This window comes from Mercenaria mercenaria, chromosome 8 (assembly GCF_021730395.1).
Source record: "Mercenaria mercenaria strain notata chromosome 8, MADL_Memer_1, whole genome shotgun sequence".
NCBI lineage: Eukaryota > Metazoa > Mollusca > Bivalvia > Venerida > Veneridae > Mercenaria > Mercenaria mercenaria.
Window position 1 is genome coordinate 46607986 of NC_069368.1, and position 22969 is coordinate 46630954.

Sequence of the window (22969 nt, forward strand, 5' to 3'; positions counted from 1 at the left end):
CATATCTATTTCCGCTTCTGAAGATGGCGCTTTGCGCATTTGCGGAAGTTTACATTTCGTTGATATGCATTCGCATCTCACAATTCTCGCCATATACCCCAATATTATGTGACGGGCCCATTTTGGTATTTTCTTTTGATTTGGTGAGCAGTGGTGCAGTTTTAGGACCACTACAGTCAATATAACTGAAACACTCGCAACAGCCATAGAAACTGTTAGGTAAATACCTGTGAAATGCAAGCAAATGGCCTTTTACTACCGTTGCTTTAATATTTTATTTCATGTTATCTTGACAAAAGTAATGTTTATCAAAAAGTAATAGGGACTATTTCTATTGTTTTCAAACAAAGACATCAAGTTTATAATGCTTTGAAATACATGTATAAGGTTCTCAAAAATTGTTTTATTAGTATTAACAAACCGCATAGTTACGAATATTTAATACTGGTATGAAACAGGTAAGAATCGACTTAAAGGAATGCAATTTTGCTCAGAAATATCACGGAGTCATTCCATTTTGGATGCTTCTAATCTGGGTATATTTCAGTATAGCATTTAATAGTGTATGTGCCTGGATTTCTAAACATTCGGACCTCTGAGTCAGACCTCGTGTGTAATTTTCTATAACAAAGCTCACGACGTGAGCACAACTGTGCGACAGGAGCCAGCAGTGCAGCGGCTAGTAGGATGAACAACAACACCAGCGATCGGGGTTCGATATCCCAGCTAGTGATTTACTTAAGTTGACACTGTTTCCAGCAGAATTGGCCTAGACTTGATGCTGGGGAGGAAAGTATGACACCTGCCATAAGCTCGACTAAGTTGTTTCATTAATTTTAGGTGGGCACTTCTGTCGACTACCAATGCTAAACAAACAAAAATACCATAACTTTTGACAGGCACATAGACTGATGATTGATCTATGCATAATTGTCTCTACCCTATTATTTGATTTATGCATAACTACGTGACAGACACCTAGATGATCTGAACTATGCACAGCTGTGCTACATGTCCCTACAGTGATGATCTGATCTATGCAAAACTACGTGATATGCCCAGATTTGATCTGATCTATGCAAAACTACGCGACAGGCACCTAGACTGTCGATATGATATACACACAACTGCGGAACTTGCCCCTAGACTTAAGATCAGACCTAAGCAAACCAGAACGGGGAATAATGACCAGACTCAAAACTATTACCCTGGTATATGGCTTGGTATTATTTTTGCATTTTTGTTAGTCGTGATGAAACATACGCACTTGTGTTTAATCATAAAGTTTTCATTTTAAAAGAATAAAAATTGAATATATATATGTTTACTTGCCTATTAAAGGGACGAACTCTGATGTTGGTGGCATGGACTCCGCTACAAGTAACATGAACACAGAATATGACAGTAGAACAGTGATGCTGAAATATACAGGTAATCGTATATGAACATACAATATTAGAGTAAAAAAGTGATGCTGAAATAAACAAGTAATGTAACATGATCACACAATATGACAGTAGAACAGTGATGCTAAAATATACAAATAATGTAACATGAACACAGAATTGGACAGTAGAACAGTGATGCTGAACTACAAGAACTCAGAATATGAGAGTAGAACAGTGATGTTGAAATATGCAAGTAACGCAACATAAACACAGAATATGAGAGTAAAATAGGAATGCTAAAATATACAAATAATATAACAAGACCAAGAATATGACAGTAGAACAGTGATGCTGAAATATACAAGTATGAAGCGTTTATTTACATTTCAAAAACTATGTATGTTAGTCAGAAAGACATAGACAACAATCAATTCCACTTAGTAAAATTCAGTGATGAAAAAAAAACGGAAGAAAATATATAGATGATAACGAATACATTATTTCAAAAGCGTTTTTAAGGAATTTACAATGTCTAAGAACTTTACTTGAAACCTTACATGGAAGTTTGTTTTATATCACAACTAGAGGAAAACCAAATCTAAGTTAAATGAATTACCTGAGTGTGATTTTCTCCCCTGCATCGGGTGGTAGACAGAACGTAAGTACGCTGAGAATATTGAGCCAAAAGCAGGGAAACAGTATATTCAACACGTAGTACAAGATACGCCGTTGAATAGTCACTATCACTGAAAAACGAAATGCTATACATTGAGGTCTGTTATGTAATATCACTGAAAAACGAAATGCTATAGTTTGTATATCACATTGAAAAAAGTTATACTGGTCTTTCACTACCACTGAAAATTGAAATGCTATAGTCGGTCTCTGTACAGTTACAATCAGTGAGTATGCAATGGCTAAATAATATAATATTTTTTCTACATTGAAATTCTTCAGACTATTTGTACCAGAAATATGTGTATATCTTGAATCTCAGTTAAGGTCAAGGTATTTATTATTTCAAAATCTTATGGATGCACAATGTAGTAACATATTTTAACAAGATATCATAAAAAATATATGTGGAATATACACTAATAAAATGAAGTTAAGACCAACAAACAACAATTGTGTATTTTTTTATATTTATTTTTAGGAGATTTCCTCTGCGAATTTTTACTAGTACATTTTTAACCGTGTACGACCACAGTGTTTTCCATTTATATACAAGTCAGTTTATTTAATAAAGACCAATTTAATCCATAATACTACTGTCTAACAATACATTCAATCATAGTCATAAAACACCATAAAAAAGCAATGGACGGAACATAAAATGTTATTATGAAAACATTTGTTCTGTGATTACTGCTGACATAATGGTGGAAACGTCAGACAAAAATATGCCTATGTAGTACAATTACTTATTATATAATGATATTGTTGTCAACTACTTGTATAATGCTATCTTTTATAGTAGCAAATCACAGTCTAGAAAAATAATGGACGAAAAAGGACCGGCCGCCTTTGATCGTAAACAAATATTTGTAGATTAATCTTTTGTCCAGAGAAATTGTTTTTATTAAGATATCATTAGGAAATCCTTATGTTATCGATATCCTTTTTCTGATTTCCGTTGTTTGTTTTTTCGCTTACTAAAGAAACTAAAGAACGATCACAGGAATATGTAAAACAGCTTTGTAGAAAAAGACCTTTATCGGTATGGATGATGATTGTCGTCTTAACACGACACCCTTATTCAGCAATAATTGTACTGCGCAAAGAACTTTGACGTTATTCGCTATAAATCTTTTCTGACCTAACAAGACACAGAGTAAGTGAATGTTTATCAAAAAGCATCAAAATAGGAGTTAGGAATTTTTCGGGTTTAACGTCTTTTTCAACAATTTTTCAGTCATATAAATGACGGTGTCTACTTGTAGCACTATGCCCAACTTTATAGCGCTGCCTCATTGGAATATCATGCCGTAGACACAGGGCATGATACCCACACCCAGTCTCATTATACTGACACCGGGCTGACCAGTCCTAGCGCTATCCCCTTAATGCTGATCGCTAAGCGAGGAAGCTACTAATACCATTTTTACGTCTTTGGTATGACGCGGCCAGGGACCGAATACACGACCTCCCGCACTCGAAGCGGACGCTCTATCACTAGACTTCCGAGGCAGTATATGAATTGACAGACACATATAAGTGTTACGTCTAGATAAATGATTTCTGTATGAAAGTACCATCCAGTGTTTATCAAGACCAACACTTGCTTAAATAATATATCCGTCCTACCTTCGCCAAAAGTTAACATACAAAATTATAACCCACGGGCAATAACTCGGCATAATAAAAACGAAACACTACCCGAGTACTCTTATCATACAACTGATAGCAAAAATTATGTGTCCATACATGTTTTGATCGTAACACTGCTATTTTCATTATGCATGATACAAAGAATCAAAGTTTTATATATCCAAAAGAGAAAACAAGGTAAGAAACAAGCCGGACATACGTATTAACATACCAAGTCCTCTCTCTGATAAGTGTGGTATTAAAACCAGTTCATGAACTATGAAAAATGTTATTACTAGAAGAAAATTGAAAACGCCCGAAGAGAACTATCTTACATCCGGCGCAAAATGAAAAAAAATCGTTCGAGATCAGAAATGAGGTGTCCATAGCGATTGATATAAGTTTTAGAACTAACATAAATTAGTAGAGTATATATATGTAAATGTTCGACGTAAACTGAAAGAAGATGGAATAACATGCAATCAGTTTTACTAACTGTCCTGGAAAACCCGTAGGGTGGATTCCAGTAAATAAGCTTTGTTATACCTGTAACATCAGGATATATAGCTGGACTTATTGGGTAGACGACTTCATTTCTGACGATTTCATATCTTGTCAGCATCCATTCCCCATTCGTTACATAACGCGAGACTTCTACCACTCCACTCTTGGTAAGTAGGTCAACTTGAGCTTTGTCATAGGACCAGCTGCCGAATTTCAATTTACACACCTGTACAGAGAATGGTAAGTTAATCATAAAATCTACTTCTAGTCTTCGCCATCCTGTATATCAAAGCAAAAACAAACTTAATCAAGTGGTGCAAAGTTACGACTCTAGACATAGAGAATAATAGGTTAGTGCCGTAGATGAGAAAGTTTATCTGGCGAGGTGGAGGAGGTTATCGGGTGAGCCGAAGGCGAACCTGATAACGTCCGGAGCCGAGCCAGATAAACTTTCTCCATCTTAGGCACTAACCTATTATTCTATTTATCTTGTCATTACTTTGTTTTCCGATATTTGGCAATTTATTTTACAAAAATAAGTGTGCGACAACCGCTTTAATGACGTCATATTCGTAATGACGTCACTTATATAATGACGTGATTACCGGCAAAATCGCAATAACTTCTTCGTTTTTGAATAAAAACTCATTATTTGACCACTCATTTTCTTAGTTCGGACATTTCCAACACAATGATGATGGTTTCGTTGCAAAATTTCTTATGACAACAATATCGACCATAAGGTCACATGATCAACTGACCGTATATCACTGGTCACATGATCAACTGACGGTATATCAAGAAAGATATACGGCACCCTGATATCGGGTCGAAAATACTGCAAGTGACAGGATAATATTGAAGATTGTTTCAACCATAACCTCCCAGTACTGCTAGAGTGTCTGAGGTGGCAGCATTCAACAGGTAACAAATATGATTTGTATACATAAATAGCAAGGTTATGGTTATATCAATTTGTTCATAAGATAAAAATACCGTGATGAAATTTGCGTAAAGATGTGTGTATATGTGTACATGTGTATATATGTGTACATGTAATGGAAACAACTTTTTTAAAATGTGTTTGTTTTGTTGGATTTAACGTCGCAATTACACAATTATAGGTCATACGGCTTTCCAAGTGATGGTGGAGGCAGACCCAAGGTGCCCCTACGATTATTATTTCATCACCGGCAGGCATCTGGGTACAAACAACGACCTTCCGTAAGCCATGCTCGCATACCAGAGGTCTACCGTGGTTCCCCGGATGTTCGTCTCGGGATTTTGACGAACATCTGATGGATGAGAATGCCGTAAGCCAGCTAGATGGCTTCCTCACATGAAGTATTCAACGCCCCGAGTGAGGCTAAAACTCACATCGGTGAAGGACAAGTGATTCGAAGTCAGCGAACTTAACCAGTCTTTTTTAAACATTTACATATATCCACACAGTAAAAAGAAAAAAAGTGCAGTTAAGTCGCCATTTATGTAGACGTGTTTCAGACGAGCCACACGCACATTTACCTACTTACACAACGTTGTGTTTACCTGGTGATCAAATGGGAAGTATGTGATATCCACTTTACATGAGCTTTTCAGTCTCGCTGGTGGAGGCCAGAAAACTGTTCCATTAAAATCCACCATTGCATTGATTGGCATGAACCCAGCAGTGTAGTCATCGGCGCTGGTAAATATACAATTAACTTTGATGATAAATTCAGTAAGATATGAATGTTTCACTGCATGGAGCTGCGTATTTCTTAGAACTTAACAGCAGAAGCAATGTAACTGATATATATCTTATCTATAATGATAATGTATATAATTCTTGGGACTGATTAACAACTAACTTCGACAATGTAATTCTGTCTTCATATTAAATAATAAAACAATATTCTATGTTCAGGAAATTGGTTGTACAGACAGATCTGGAACATAAAAATTAAAGTTGCATTCCTTAACTTACATCAAAATTTTGCAAAGCAAACTTGCATGAACCATATACCAATTAACTCTAGCATATAAAACAGCTTACAAAATATGTTTAGAAATATACACATTTATTCTCATTCAAATAGAATATATACATAGTAATCAAATCTAGATTCAAATATAATCGGATCTTACTTATTGTACAGTACTATGTCTGGAAGCCAGAGGTGTTTAGCTGGTAGACGGACAACTTCCAAACCATTGTAGTCGCTGATATTCCAACCAATTCTTTCATCTTTCCATTGCTGTAGATAGAAGTAAGACTGTTTTATTCAAATCTTAACTGCGGAAAATTGCTTGGGGTCAAATCGTGAGGTGGATTTTCTATGATTGTGGAGTACTATTAAGAATTTGCTGCAGACACCTCGGTGAAATCAGCCAGCCAACGACATTTACTAATCAACTGAGATCGCTGTTGAAAGTAAGAAAGAATTTAGTCTTAATGAATCGAGGGAGGCTGCATTTTGGTGCTATACAAATTGTGCCCCTTTTATAAGACCAAGCGAGACAACTCTTACAATTTACAAAAAGAACCCCTGTACCCAGTAGGCATTTGACGTCGGTTAGACGTCGTATAGACGTCGGACCCCGACGTTGGATTAACGTTGGATTTTGGTTGGATTTGCAAACCGTTTAGACGTCGGATCCTGGCGTTGGCTAGACGTCGCAATCCGACCATTTTCCAACCTAAACCTAACCACTTTTCAACCAAAATCTGACCAAATTTTCAATGTAATTTGCAATCAAACAAGTAATCAACACATGTATTTTATCATCTTTATTTCATATTATGGCGACGTAAGTCTAATACAATAAGTCCAAAAAGTAATGCAGTAATTGAAACTTTCAAGTTTCGTCATTTTTGTATGATTCTTCAACTCCGCCAACATTTCCACCTGAAATGTATAAAATTTGACAGTTTCATTATTTAATATATACAAATATACTAGTGCTATTACTAAGAGCATAATTAATACGTGCCAAACAAATATGTAATATTTTAAATTCTAAGAAAAAAATATTCTATAACTTCGTAAAACGTAATTAAATGTAATTGCTTTTTAAAGTAACAAACAAAAATAAGTCTTTTTTTTTAAAAAAAATACGGAATCAGTATAACTTTTAAAATAAGTATAATTTTTAAAAATCTGTTACTCACGTTGCGGATCCTTCCCTTTGTGTAAAGTATTTATAAACTTGCTCTATCTTATCCCAATAAATATCAAATTACAGGAAGACTGTGTAAACCGATGCAGGCTTATCTCGCGAATGTGTGACTGATAGACAACATGTGTAGAAGAGAAGATCTATGTGAATTTAGAATAATTTATATATGTGTATAGAATGCATTTAATCTTTAACAGTTTAAAGTTCGTAAAAAATCCGTCTCCGAAAATAGACAATCTCATGCGATATTGTAACATAATTAATATAATGTTTGTTGTGAGAAAGAACTATTATTAATAAGCGCATGTCCAGGCCTTTATGAAAACAAGTAAATATCTTTAAACTATACTAGTAAAATTATACCAGTTAGTTTTATAACTAAAAACATTTATCAGACTTTCTATCCAACCTAATGCCAACGTCTTCTAGACGTCTAAGTCTGACGTCTATTAGACGTCGTGGATATGACGTTGGTTAGACGTTGGATTCAGGTCGCCGACGTCGCGACCAAAATCCAACGTCTAACCAACATCGGTACGACGTCAGGTGTTTACTGGGTAATGTTTAAGCGACATGACCCCAAATAAACATTATAACAAAACAAAACAAAATCAAAGACGATCTACATTTTGTATGTTCACATCTGTTCAATATTGATTCAAACATTTTAATCCTAACAGCACTAGGAGTAAAGCTATTTGCATCAATATGAAAGCTCGACCACTTAATTTAGTTTTTTTTTTTCTTTTTTTTTTTTTCTTTTTTTTTTTTGGAATGATTTGTTACAATGACGGTGGACACGGTTTCTACATTGAAGATTCTCAATAGAGACGGTATTTTTATCCTAACATTCTTAGCTTTTAGGCTTATCAGCACCTTTTGTCTTAAATCTTTTTTTCAAACAGACCCGAAGAATTCGCGTGCATTCTGTCTTTTTGCTATGCACGCAATGCCACTGGGGAAAATGGCCATGGTGGCGTGCAAACAAATCTATATCTTGAATAGGAGCATTGTCTAGCTGCATGAAATACAAACATAAACGACTGTTTGCCCAACAGATATATGAAATTAACAATTCGCGGTTTAGACATACTCTGGCACTATTAATCAAAGTAGGCAAGATTGTAACTGCGGCAATATTCAAATAATTCCAAACTTCATCATTCATATCCTTACGTTTGATCTGTACACTCAGAAAAAAAAACGTCTTTGAGATAGAAAAAAAACAACGGCGTCGAGTGTTATCATACGATATTTAATTTTAGATTCATTTCATCTCCTTTGTGGTATCCCCTTGTGTATTATCTATAACCCCATCAGTTAATTGGATATAATAATTTATATACAACCGCCCACGCCAAAGCATCACAGAACTATGTCTATTATATAATATCATTTACCGATGATCAAAGTGTAATATTTGATTACAAGAAACGGAACACGTTTTTTGCCTGGCACACTGTCTACAATTTGGCTACGGTGAAAAAGAGACGATAAGGTGAACAATTGATTTAGCGCAGTGATACGTTGATTTATCCGCCATTTTCAGTTATCTTAACTGTGTGTCCATTCATAGAAAAGTCATATGATGAAAACAAATTCGGTTAACAGGAAGTAATGTAAATGCGAAAAATGTTTTGTTAATAGAAAGTAATGTAAATGCAAAAAAAATTATTGTTTTGTTAACAGGAAGTAATGTAAATGCAAAGAAATATTTTGTTAACAGAAAATGATATAAATGCAAAAATAAAATATTGTTTTGTTAACAGAAAGTGGTACAAATGCAAAAAGATATTTTGATACATGTTTTCGGTTTAGTATATTCTAGCTCAAAATATATATCATATTTTTACATGGAAAAAATATAAATAACAATATACCAGTAAGGTAAAAAAAAACTGTAAAATATGTTATATTTAGTTGAACATTAAGTAAAGAGAAAGTTTGTTTGCTTTACATGTGCATCGGAAAATCTTTCACTCTTTATCCACATATTTTACATTTTCACTCATGGCTACGCCAGTCGCCAAAAATATTACACTTGGTGAAAGATATTTTGATCTTATATTGAAGCAAGCAAATATCATTAACATTTCTTTTGATTTTAAAGACGAGCTTGACCCGAAATATTATGTATTTGGAACGTTTATACTGACATTAATATAATCGAGTATAGCCTTTACATCATCCAAATCCGGTGCGTCTTTCTTTTGATGAATACAAATACTTTACTTTGATTTGTTTATTGAACAGAGGGCAATTTAGGAATATCACGCAAACGCAAAAGATGATTACAGATAATTTAGTCTTTCATGTAAATGATGACAAATCAATAAATTCACTTGCAAAAGGCAAACAGATAGTAATAGCATCATTTGATATTGATGTTTTCTGTCTTTAAAGGAAAATACGGAATAATTTGTCATTATGTTTTTAATTTAGCTTCAAACACACTTGCAGACAAAAGATGTAATTTTGTGAAATTTCATAATTGAGCCGTGCCATGAGAAAACCAACATCGTGGGTGTGCGACCAGCATGGATCCAGACCAGCCTGCGCATCCGCGCAGTCTGGTCAGGCTCCATGCTGTTCGCTTTTAAAGCCTATTGGAATTGGAGAAACTGTTAGCGAACAGCATGGATCCTGACCAGACTGCGCGAATGCGCAGGCTGGTCTGGATCCATGCTGGTCGCAAAGCCACTATGTTGGTTTTCCCATGGCACGGCTCATATGAAGAAAAATATGAAAAATTCATGTTCTACGTCTCCGAAGTATTTTTCCAATAACTAAATAACTTAATAAGATGGATATTGAAATCTATTATAAAAGGGACAAAACTGTAATGCAATACTGGAGTTTGCTAAAAGAGTTCATTTCTTTAATAAGTAACAACGCAAAGGAATTTGTTACTGTATAGATCTTTGTGTCCAACTTAAACCTGGTAGAGATTAAACGAGTGAACAAGTATGTTGGATTGTAAATCATTTTTTGCACACGACACCTTTTCTCATTATGGCAATCGTTCAAGGTACTATGATTACACCTTTGTGCATATTTGCGCAACGTCAACGACCCCTTCGTGCTTCGCAGGCGCACTATCGTACAACGCTGTCGTATGTTTGCACAACATATTCGCGCTTCGCTATTGCATCTATGTGCAACATCATCAAATCTCGAAATCACAATGACGGAACACGAACGCGTACTGGTGACACAGGAGCAACACACCTAATAGATAATATAAGAGAAATATAAACAATACACTGAACCAAGGGAATCGCCAGCACTTTGAGAAAATGAATTGAAATTGACGAATATACAGTAGATAATGGATAGCATGTTTCCATATAAATATCTTATTAATTACTGTCTGGCCGCACATAAAGAACTGTGGAATTATTGTCTACTCAACAGATTCATGAAAATTGACAAGTCCGAATTTCTATTGCAACATTGCTATTACTATTAATAAAGATCCAATGGGTGATATAAATCTGATGCTGAAATAACTCAATAACTTAAAGAATGAAATGGATGTACAGCGCCGTCAGTCGCAGAGAAAGAGCATAACTAAAAGATGTACGCTGGTTTCTTTTAAGAGGAAAACAAGGAACTGCGTTCAATAAACGCTTGATGCCCCCGGTGGCATCCTTGTCGATACAAAGCAACCTAAGTCCAAACAAGGTCAAGGTCAAACTGAGGTCAGGTGATGTTTGAAGATGAGGAATGGTCACAGGTTACATCTGTATTAGTATCAATTCATTCTTGTAAGCGCTATTAGTGCTAGACGAAACGGTCCCATTTGGTTAACCAAGAGATGGCCCATATAAAGCAACTTAAGTCCAAAATGAGGTCAAGATCAAAATGAGGCCAGGTGATGTTTGAAGATGAGGAATGGTCACAGGTTACATCTGTATTAGTATCAATTCATTCTTGTAAGCGGTATTGATGCTAGACGAAACGGTCCCATTTGGTTTACCAAGAGATGGCCCATATAAAGCAACCTAAGTCCAAAATGAGGTCAAGATCAAAATGAGGCCAGGTGATGTTTGAAGATGAGGAATGGTCACAGGTTACATCTGTATTAGTATCAAGTCATTCTAGTAAGGGGTATTGATGCTAGACGAAACGGTCCCATTTGGGTAACCTCGTACGGACGGACGAACGGACGAACGGATGGACGGACGGACAGGACGATCACTATATGACTCCCGCATCAGTAGATGCCAGAGGCATAAAAACGGTAGCAAAAAATGAACAAACGTAAACAACACACTGAACAAACGGCAACAACAAAATGAGCTTATATTTAAGAACTTTATATGGTGACATTCTGTATTTGCCTATGCAATATACCGTTGTGATTTATGCTACAGTATAGACGTATTGAATGACTCATGGCATAGAACATTTTCGCAGTTCCATTTTTAAATTTCTTTACTTATCAGCCCAGAAAGCTTATGTTAAATATAGACAGTCATATAGCATAAACTATGGACCGGCGATTTAGTTGAGGAGTTATATAATAGTGATTTTTTATTGTGAGTGACACAGGATCATATGAAATATAATTGTTGAAACTGCTAAGGAATACGCAGCCTTCACAAAACAGGCACACATTCAAATTTATTTGTATCTAGTATAATGAAATGATCCCCTTTCAAAGAAAATTCTAAACCTGTTAATATAATTTTTGTTATAGTGATATTTCATATAATTATATGAAAATCTTTCGAGAATGTAACATTTGGTGGAAAGTAATAAAAACGGTGTTCGTCACTGGATATTTAAATTAATATCAGCCTGAGTTACGTAACAAGTATTAACTTGTTGTTTTATTTTTTTTTTACGACGATTATTTTTTACTTTTTTAGAGAATTCTGTTGCTCCTTAGGCGCTTTATATATTTTACGTTCAAAATGCATTTAACCGCGCATTACGTGTTTCCAATCCTAAAATGGTCTGATAACCCTTTGCTGCGCTTTTGTGAAGCAATTTCTGACAGGCGCAATGTTATCGATCATGGGGTTATGTCCTCCTAAATAAATATACGCCTTGAAAAGATGGCACTTTGTATTTGTACTTTGAAAAGACGTCAGTTCACACAGGGTTAGTATGCCAATTGACAGTGGAACCTAGGCGGTAAGCTTCAGATTTGTCTGCAAATTCTGAAAACTGTCAAAAGTTGAATCATCAAGAGCCTGTATGGTTTATCATAAGCACACAAAAAGAAAAATCTCCATTAATGTTAAAACTCAAATACTTGCGTCTGATATAAAATAACATCTACCGAGTCATTGAAAAATAACTTACCATTTCCAACCATGCGTTCAAAACAAGAAGTTGGTTCTTTTCATCCTGAAACACAAAACAGCATTTTTGTACATGTATGCGTAAAACGCATAAAATAATGTAATTTTCATTCATATATTAAATTAATTGTGTAACATTTATTCCGAAGTTTTCTGACACGAATTCTACTATGTAATTTACTGTAATACAAACTTTGCAAATTCCATGATACAGGTCTCTAGTTATTTTGTTTTATTACCTTTTTGAGCAGAATGTTTTATCAAACACAGATGGTGCTTGTGATATAAAAGAAAAAGTTAACGACTGAATTGTAAAAGAAATCAAATTATGGATAAGAATTTTGTAAAATCAAGTCTTTTGTGAATGTTTTATACAGGTTTCCAGTAGAATTACCTATCGAAACATTTTCAGTTCAGCTTCTTTCACAATGGTAATAGGTGCTACTGGTACATTTTGTCCGATACTGGGTGTTGAATTTTGTACTAAAGTACATCCACTATTGAAACATCGGTAAATTATATTAATGTATGTGTCATACCATGTCCATGATTTGTATGAGAGTAAAGCCAAACTGGACCTCTACATTCTTGGAGGAGTTGTACACAGGTCTAACACTGTTGTCATATTGCTGGTCCGTAAAGATCTTTTGTAGGAGGGCTTGTTCGTCTGGTAGTAACGCACTAGACAGAACTGAAGATAATTTATATATTCTGTATTACTGAACAAGATTCCTTTTGTTGTTTCATTGTATTGTTGTACAAACAGTTTAATAACTATTTTTAAAAAAGTTTCAGTTGTTCATTAGGAAACTAAAGTGAAATATATTTGAATAATATTATCATAAAATATTTAACCGGTAAATATTAGGTGAATAAAAGTGTTGTTTTTTTTTTTCAGGTAAAATGTCACTAACTAGAGAACACAAAATTTAACGTATATTGCATCTGGTGTTCACGTATTCACTCGGTTAATTTCAATTTTACATTGAAACAAATACATGTATTCACTATAGAAACAATTAACTCTTCTGATGATATCCTTGCCATTTACATAATACTAGACAGGATTTAAACATAGTTTAAAATAGTATCAACATACATAAATACGAATGCCTTTAACATAATTTTCTATTGACTCTTTTTGATCCAAACAGTATTTATCAACTCTATAGAAAATGCTGATATTTACTGACACGATTTTGATGAATACTCGCAACAAGCAAAAACAAGGACGATGTTATGTAGTCGACCAAACACAGTCGACCAAACACACCATCGTGATTTTTTTTTTTTTTTTTTTTTTTTTTTTTTGGTATTCATAATTATGATCTTTGCGTTATATACAATTTACATAAAACAACCTGCTTTCAACCAAATAGCTTAGAACTTGGATAAGAAATAATTATGTTACAACATGTGACAATCTGGTTCAGTACAGATATGTTTTACAGGCTTAATACTAAAATGATATTTAACATATTAAATGTATTCCCTAAACAAATCATACAAAGCCAAAGTCTACTTTTTCTATTAAATTCAACACACAGAAACGTATTTGTTCATCACAAAAAAAAGTAAAGCTAGCATGCATATATGCCTGTTTTAAACTCTTTGTGAAACTTACTTCTACTTCATTTGATAAATTCAAAACTTTTACAAACCTATAGGTATACAAAGAAAAACAATTATCGCCAAAGTTGCCATATCCATCTACTATTGTCATCAATCATAAATATATCTCGTATCCCTTTTTATATCCATAGCTCGGATGAAGAAAGATTTGCAGTTCCTATTGAGAAGGTCAATATATCACAAGACAATACGTTTGACATTCACATATATTTCTCCAAATTGTAAATGACCACACGAAGAGAAGCATGGATACGTATCGACGACTCGAACAGCTTTTCTAGGTTGAATGTAGAACTTGAGAAAATAGTTTCCTTTAGAAATGCCAGCTGTGTCCTGTTATCGTAAGATCTCATCCACACACATCCTTACAGTTTTAATTTTCTGTTTGGCAGTTTATAGTACTACTGGGTTGCATCACGTCAACATAAATATCATGCTTCAATGTAACATTAATGTTTCAATTTGGATCAGTTCTCAAACGATATAGAAGCAAACATGTTACAACAGATTTAAAGTAAACACTAAGACTACAGAAATACCGGACAAGTAAACGAACGTGTGTTAATTATACAATGTTCTGGTGTATTTGCAATTAAAGTCGCACTAAACAGTAACATGTCTTACTGGTAAAATAAACCAGACTTGTCAGACAATGGTTAGTATATTATTAAGTTAATTACCGTTTTAGTTTTGAAATGTTATGTAAACTATCTTTCACAGATACCCTTACAATCTTTTCTGGCAATATGTAATATGTCTATTTCTTATATAAACATTCACTTCACTTTGAAAACCTTTCAAATAAATAACTGCGTATCTCTCTTTTGAAGAAAAAAATATCCGTTGGCTGCCATTCTTTGTTACTACTATCTTTTAAAAGACACACATGTACCATTATTAAGAAAGACTGAATTATGCTTCCACAGTTTTTCTAATAAAAATACTATTTCCAGGCATTGCTGTTGCTAATTATCAAATTTTTACTTTATCAAAGTTTTTTGTCCAACTTATCATAATCACAGTTCTCTGTAATCTGGCTCAAAAGTGAACACACTTTGATGATATCTGAAACTATTTCATATATTCATTTTCATGCGCAGTTTAAAAGATGACTCGCCAGGTACCGTTATAATGTATGCGACTTTATTGTGCATGTGAAATCAACATCTTTGTAGATGGTTTAATAAAATGACAAATTACCATTTCATTCTTAATCCTCTCATAAAACACGGTCAATAGACTTACACTTCATTGAGAATGTCGTCTTCCTTTTCAGCCCACTCGTTTAAGTCAATCGCTTGAAACATTAAAATAAACATCCTTTAGTTACTTTTAGAGGGCACTCGTGTTGAGGGAAGGAAATCAAAATGTATTCGTTGATTAAGAATATATGATGTTAAACTTTATTTCTATAAAAAATTAAGCATGTATTGTTTATTGCATGTACTAATAAAGCTTTTTAGTAAATACGCTCTTTATATTCATTTACATGTAAAGAAACACCAAGATAAAGTCGAGTTTGCCGTATTTCCCACACCAGAATTTATCAAAATGAGAAAATTAATTTGGTCATACCGCTTGTAGGAAAGAATCTTTAAGAAAAAGAATGACCCGTCCATGTCTGAGCCTACAGGTAAAAGTTCGGTGAAATCAAATCAATGAACAGATCGATATTGGAATTATCATTGGATGTAATGTAAAAAAATCGTATTATTCAGATATCTATTTGTTCGAGCAATTTGACAGTTTAAGCCTTGTTTATCAAGTTTTTGCAAGACTGCGCGTATTTCAGTTGCATCAATACCGAAACCGACAGTAATGATATTCGAAAAAACAGCGATAGCTTTCTCATTTCTCAACTAAACATGTGTGACAGCGCCCGTTAAATTGTCTTATTTAGATCATTTCCTATCCAACGATCATGGATTCGATTCCAAATTTGATTCGAAATTTATGGATTAGATTGCAATATCATTAAAAAAATAAAAATGCTATGCAAGAACATGTTTACTTGGAATTATAATAATTCAACATGCGTGACATACACATGAAAACAAATGAAGTGTTAACTTGATCTGACACAACTGTATTTGGCTCCATCAACAAATCTGCTGATATTTTACCAACCTATGACCATGTAATTCAGATAGAATGTTATCAACATTGTTATATCTATAATCACAAGTTTTTCCAAGTAGAACCGTTTTCCTTGATTACATTCATAGCATAGGGTCTATGACTTCTACGCCGTCATGTAAAATAAATAAATGTAACAATAACTAACATTTGCATTATCATAAAAATATACCGTGTTCTTATTACCCAATAAAAATATTTCGTGCACGACTGCCTGCGAGTGCGAAATATAACCGAATATAATCTTATTAAAGATGTATCTTTTTAAAACGTTCAAGTTTCAAGACTTTCTGTTTGTTTTAAGACTCATTTTTGTGTATTTCAGTATAAAAAGTCCTTTGAGAGGCAAATAATCATTTTGTTGACAAACCAACTTTTTATAGTGCAAAAGGGAAATATAAACACATTTCTTAATTTTCTGTTTAATGGTAACATTCCAATCAGGAAATTTACAATATGTTATCATGGCAGTCCCATTTTGAAACAACAATGCTCTCATTCTGGAACAAAACAGGCAGATAAGCAGTAAGTCTAAATATACAAACACATGTAAGTTATCAGGCGTTCTGCGTATTCAAAATGTAACAATAAGAACGCTATTCATCTTTGACAAAGCGAGTTTATTTCATCCTCATGCAATCTTATTCCTTTGTGTATTTGGTGTAAACTGTTCCTAAATTGTTTCTAATGGCTTGCAACATTTTGTTCGAAATATTTTTGATTTTGCCAAATTAAGTAGTAAAGGTTTCTCTAAAAACTGTCTTCTTTAAGTATATTCCAAATAAATATTTGATGAAACTAACTTTGATGTATAGAAAGTATACAGATGTGCGTGTTAAATTTAAACTGCGCTTTTAATGTTTGCAATCGCATTGAACTAAATTACATAAATTCTCTATACTCATCTTTTCTATTAAAGTGTGGTCTTCATTCCTTATCTGGCAGCTAATATATCTATATTTACACTAGAAAACACCGTGCAATCAAATGTATTTTAAGTTAAATAAAGAAACTACTCGTTTGGAACTGTATCATTCAGTCCAGTGTTTTATTTAATTTTACCATAACTAGTCATCTGCTGAATTCTATCATCTCTGCACTTGTTTAGTGCTTCTTCAGCGGAACAAAGAAGGCGAGGTTCTTTCGCTCGGATAAATGGGTTCTAAATGTTCTCTTTTACAACAGAATGAGAGATTTGTGAATTTAAAAAAGAAATATGTCTACATTTAAACAACTTTAATAAACAAGACTACAAATGTAATTGTTTCTAAAATGAATGCATAAGATCTTAGAAATGTTATTGTATGACGTCTGTAAAATATAGAATCTATTAAGAACGTAACTCTCAAACTGCACAACTTCAGTTACGAACGTGATTATTGTATATGAATAGTAAATGGGTTTGATATTGGTTTCGACAGAAATAATGAACTGGTTATAAAATTTCGTAGCTTTATTAGTTTCTTAAGACAACAAACAATTCTCATTATTGCTATGCCGTGGCTTTTTCTTTGATAATATGCAAAATTAAGACGAAGTAATTCATTATTATGAACAGATTTTTTGTGTGTATCTAATCTAGAAAAAAAAATGTGGACTTAATTCAGATCATTTACATTTCGTAAAAGAATACCACATGCTGGAAAACACGAGAGAAAAGCGGCTAACAATATGTTTATACCCAGGTCTAAAATATCATTTATTCGATTAATGGTCACTTGCATGAGAAAAGGGAGTTAAATATGAAAGTTTACACGATTGTACGATACTTCATCGCTGAAAAAGTAAAGACTGTTAAATTAAAATAGACCTCGGTTTTATGTGCACAAAATTTCACTACTATATTTTCCACGATGAAACCTGATTTCACATGTACATATCTGGACATATAACCGTATTTTAAGTCTTTGTATGTATTTCTAAATAAGCTTTTCCTTTAATCTTGTTTCAAATTTGTCCAGAAGATCACTGCACATTCAGTTAAAAATGAAAAGTCGTTTAGAAATCATTATCTCACACACAAAAGGACTACCACCTATCTGGTTGAAGAACATTGGGCATATGTTGCCGACATACACAACAGGTAAAATGTTCATCTGTATTCCTAAATGTGTCTCTTATCATATATAAGGAATGTAAAGCAAAACCAATAAATAAAGCGCTAATCGAATCTGTCTGGGATATTTCATGGAAATGAGCCGTGCCATGGGAAAACCAACATAGTGGGTTTGCGACCAGCATGGATCCAGACCAGCCTGCGCATCCGCGCAGTCTGGTCAGGCTCCATGCTGTTCGCTTTTAAAGCCTATTGGAATTGGAGAAACTGTTAGCGAACAGCATGGAGCCTGACCAGACTGCGCGGATGCGCAGGCTGGTCTGGATCCATGCTGGTCGCAAACCCACTATGTTGGTTTTCCCATGGCACGGCTCAAATATGTCAGTCGTATTACCCCATAGAGTACTTACATCCTATTTTGTCGGGCACATTAACCAAGCAGGTGCACTTTCTTAATTAAGCACGTTTCTGTCTGTTTGTTTTGAGGGTCGAATTAACAATTATATTTGCAACTTTGCAAAGGTTTTGCCACTCTACATGCAAATGCATTCATTTGGAGAATATTGTGGGACTTGTACGTTAATGACTCGTGTGGCTAGAAAATATATCAACACAGGAACTGCATAACAATATTTTACTCTTGTTCCGAGAATTACTCGGAAAGTCTGATCTTCCCTATGAGTATGTTGCTTAAAGTTGTAAACATTTGCTTAGCTAGTTTGATCTATTTATTTTGATATACAAACCATTCTTTCTTCGGGATTATTCAATGTGTTTCCTGTTTCAACTGTTTTCATATTAATTAATAATGCCCGAAGAACTGTAATATAAAAAGATTCTATATTTGAATTCAAGATATTGGCACTTACAAATTTGTAAAGTTTTGATATATACTTAAAGTTAATTCTCCGTCCTACGAGACTGAGAAAGAACTGTTTGCAAAATTTTAAGGCGCTAGTGACGTTTTACAAAAGGTCGCTTACATATGTATCATTTTGTCTAAAATTTAGACTGTATTTGTGGGTATGATACCACATGTACCCGAAGTGTGATAACGCAGTAAAACGTGATCTGATTCGAACTCTGTACGGAAAATTAAATATTGGGGCCCAGTAACAAATCTAAAACATTATACCCACCTGTGGTTATGCAAAGAATATAGAATTTCATTAAGGTTGCAATATCCATCATCGGCAGTCTTTCCCTGTTAAGTATAATTCAATTCAATCCCCGTCTCTTCCCCATGTCTATAGCATGGATTTAATACAAATTCTGTGTCTCTTTTTCTAAAAATGTCGTACCTTTAACACAGCGTTTACATTCTCAATAAAATTCCTTGTCTTATTTGAGAAGGAAATCTTGAATATTTATATTTACGTTCCAAATACAAACACTCCCTACAAGACTTCAAAACACAACCGTATTAAATTTTCTAAAATCTTTACAAAATTTTCAAAGCCTTTAACTTTCATTTCTTTGTCTTTCTCCTTGTTTTGAATCTCATTTGAGTATATTTCAATATAAACAAGTCCTCTGAGAGCCGTTTTTTCCGTTTTGTTGACAGACCAACTTTTACAGTTCTAGCGGGAAATATATACACATATGTTATATTATAACATTTCATTCAAACCAATATACTGCAGCCCCTTAGGCGTCTTTATATTGAAGTAAAAAGCATTTAAGTTTTACAAGATTTCTGCGTAATTAAAGATGTAAAAAAATGACAGTAAGCAAACGCAGACAGCGAACTTACTACATATCAAACTTTAACGACCATATTCCTTCGTGTAATTAGTGTGAAATGTTTGTAATTAGTTTACATCTCTAAGTTTGCTTTTGTTTTTGGTTACATTTCCAACTTTGTTTTCAAAAGAAATGGACAATTTCAAAAGCAAACATATATCTATTAATTGAGTATCCTTTTTCAGCAATATATCACGTGATATATCCCAGTTAAGTATTCGGTAAAGTAAACTTACACAACACAACATTCTAATTGATATAACGGAAGTGTAGGAATACCTAAGTTAAATTTCAACTACGGCTCATCAGTTACCGTTTTAATGTATGCAGTCATTTTGTATGGACCTATATAAATTCTCTGTACTTATCTATTTATTATAATGTGGTCTTTATCCCTCATCATACGGTCGATATAACTTTATTTACAGTAGATAATTCCAAACAGAATGTGTATTTCAATTGCATAAAGAAATAACTCAAGGTGAATCACATATTTTGGTTCAGGAGTAAAACTAGTATTCAATTTAGATAAACTATTTTGTGATTTCAATATTCGTTTTGCTATTTAAAGAACAAGGGTCTTTTGCACAGAAATGTCCCTTTTATAACAGAAGGAGTAGTGTATAAATGCAATGTCTGTAATAAGTGAACGTATAGCTCAAAAACTATAGCTTAGGTGACTTCTGTAAAAGGTGCATACTACAGAAAACGTAAACTAACTGAAGTTTATAGCACAACTCTTACGAGACATTTCAGTTCTAAACGTGTTTGTAGGGAATGAATGGTAACGAGTTTCTTTATTGTTCTGACGTAAATAATGTACTAGTTATAGAATTACATAAGTTTTATTGCTAACTCCAGACATCGAGCACACAACTGGAGTAATATACAAATTAAAACTATTCGAAAAATAAAAATGGCCCGCGACCATCGCCATAAATTAATTTATGCAGATACATAAAACACACTTAGTATGGCTTTTGTTCAAATAATAGACAATGCCCTTATGAAGTGTTTACAAATATGAAAACGTGTCCTAATTCCTTCGCATCTAAACTTTATTCAAAGGTAAATCACTGTTTTGTTAAGTTTAAACATATTTTTGTTCAGAAATGCATGCAGCAGTTAGAATAAAACATTTCAGGAACTGGAGAGAAATCTATTTTAGCGTAGGTTGTCCTCTCCTTATCGCATAAAATTCCTTTTTTCATGGCTCTAGAATAAAATCATTGTTTGTCGTTTAGATGCGAAGGAATTAAGACGCAATTACATATTTAATGCGAGTTCAAAATACTCTGAAATATAGAGTTTTAATTAATATTTGTGGACATGTGTATCAGTCTGCGCATTACGACGTCTTAAAAAGCAATGGTCATTTAGTAAAACGTTCATAGCTCCATAAACAAAGATAATTAATCTAACATATCCTTGAGGAAACAGGAAATACAAACGGAGTGTAAGATGTTGTCATAAAAGTTCTACCGAGTTTACTTACATATCTCAAACAGAAGATCGGATGACCTTATTGGATGTCCATGTGTTACAAGTTACTAATTAAATTTCAATCGCTCATCAAACGGTCAAGAGAAATTCAAAAGTGACGGCCGTAGCTAGAGGCTTAGTTTGACCAAAACAAATAAGAAAAGGCTTTGGTTTGTGGTTCTTCGAGTAGGCATGGCGCCGACCAGGGTAAAAGTGGGAAAGTGTGTTCCCATTCCAATGCTGTTAGAATAAACTATTTCATGAAATAACACATTCTTGTGAATTGTTTCTGCATAAAAGTACAGTACTGTACAAACTGTTCCTGAGAAAGACAAAACGGGTAAATGCCTCGATCTTCTCAATAGTCACTTCGGTCATGTTGATAGAGGATCTATTTTTCTAAAGATAAATGAGCTTAAACCTACTGTTTTACATATTCGTAGCTTCCACATATACGATTCGTACTGTCTTCGTTGAAACTGAGAGTGAGCTGTATAGTAAGCATAAATATATATTAAATATTTAAAGAAGTTACAAAGTTGTTTACAATTAGTTTTCAAGAAACTGATAAGTTCTAACAAAATATGCATGAGAAATTCCAGACTCCCCTGACGGTAGACACCCACGCTGAGATGAATTTCACCGAAGCAAACACGACCATATTCAACATCTTTATTGGAAAAGACTGGTTCGTAAACACTTGAAAACAAAAGTTATATCGTTAGGTAACTTAGAGATATAAAGTTAAAAGTTACACCTCAAACATCGTATTTTGTTAAATTTGAATCAAATTCCTAAGCTTATATCTACTTCAATATTTTTGTCAATAACTTCAAACATTTAAATATGACATCAGTATCAGTATCATAGTGTTTTTATATTTAAACTTATCATAACATGATTAATAAACAATGTTTTTCCCTAACAGTTACAAATGGCACACGGCTAAACTGTAGCTACAACAGCAAAATCAGATAAAGATATACTGACAACGCATGTCAAAGAGTTATAGATATATAACATGTATTCTAAAATTTGACAGAACGTTTTTTTATTGAAACAACACATGGTTGGACGCTTTAATGTTTTTCTCTTGTGTTGCCTTCTGCAAAGGAATTGAGTACATTTGTATAAGGTTCTTTAACTTTGACTTACATATTTTTTTACATGAGTGTTTTTGTGATTTAGATATCGTGTATTTTGTTACCATGGTATACAATAGGGTTTCACTTGACGTGGTAAACATT

General features: G+C 33.7%; 1 protein-coding gene and 1 long non-coding RNA gene across 2 annotated transcripts in view; both read right to left on the reverse strand.

Moving 5' to 3' along the window:
• Nucleotides 1-1324: 1324 nt before the first annotated feature.
• The window catches only part of LOC123566408 (neuronal acetylcholine receptor subunit alpha-7-like), a 67738-nt gene continuing 46093 nt past the window's right edge, over nt 1325-22969 (reverse strand). The window contains exons 2-8 of the mRNA XM_053549889.1: nt 13213-13364; nt 12675-12719; nt 6330-6439; nt 5751-5886; nt 4245-4428; nt 2005-2134; nt 1325-1418 (exon numbers count right to left, since the gene is read on the reverse strand). Coding sequence (XP_053405864.1) covers nt 1325-1418; nt 2005-2134; nt 4245-4428; nt 5751-5886; nt 6330-6439; nt 12675-12719; nt 13213-13364 — 851 coding nt within the window. The remainder of the gene's footprint in view (nt 1419-2004; nt 2135-4244; nt 4429-5750; nt 5887-6329; nt 6440-12674; nt 12720-13212; nt 13365-22969) is intronic.
• On the reverse strand, nt 6958-8103 carry LOC128559027 (uncharacterized). Its single transcript, XR_008372044.1, has 2 exons — nt 7354-8103; nt 6958-7090 (listed from the first exon to the last, which is right to left on the reverse strand). It is a non-coding gene; the product is annotated as an uncharacterized LOC128559027 (long non-coding RNA).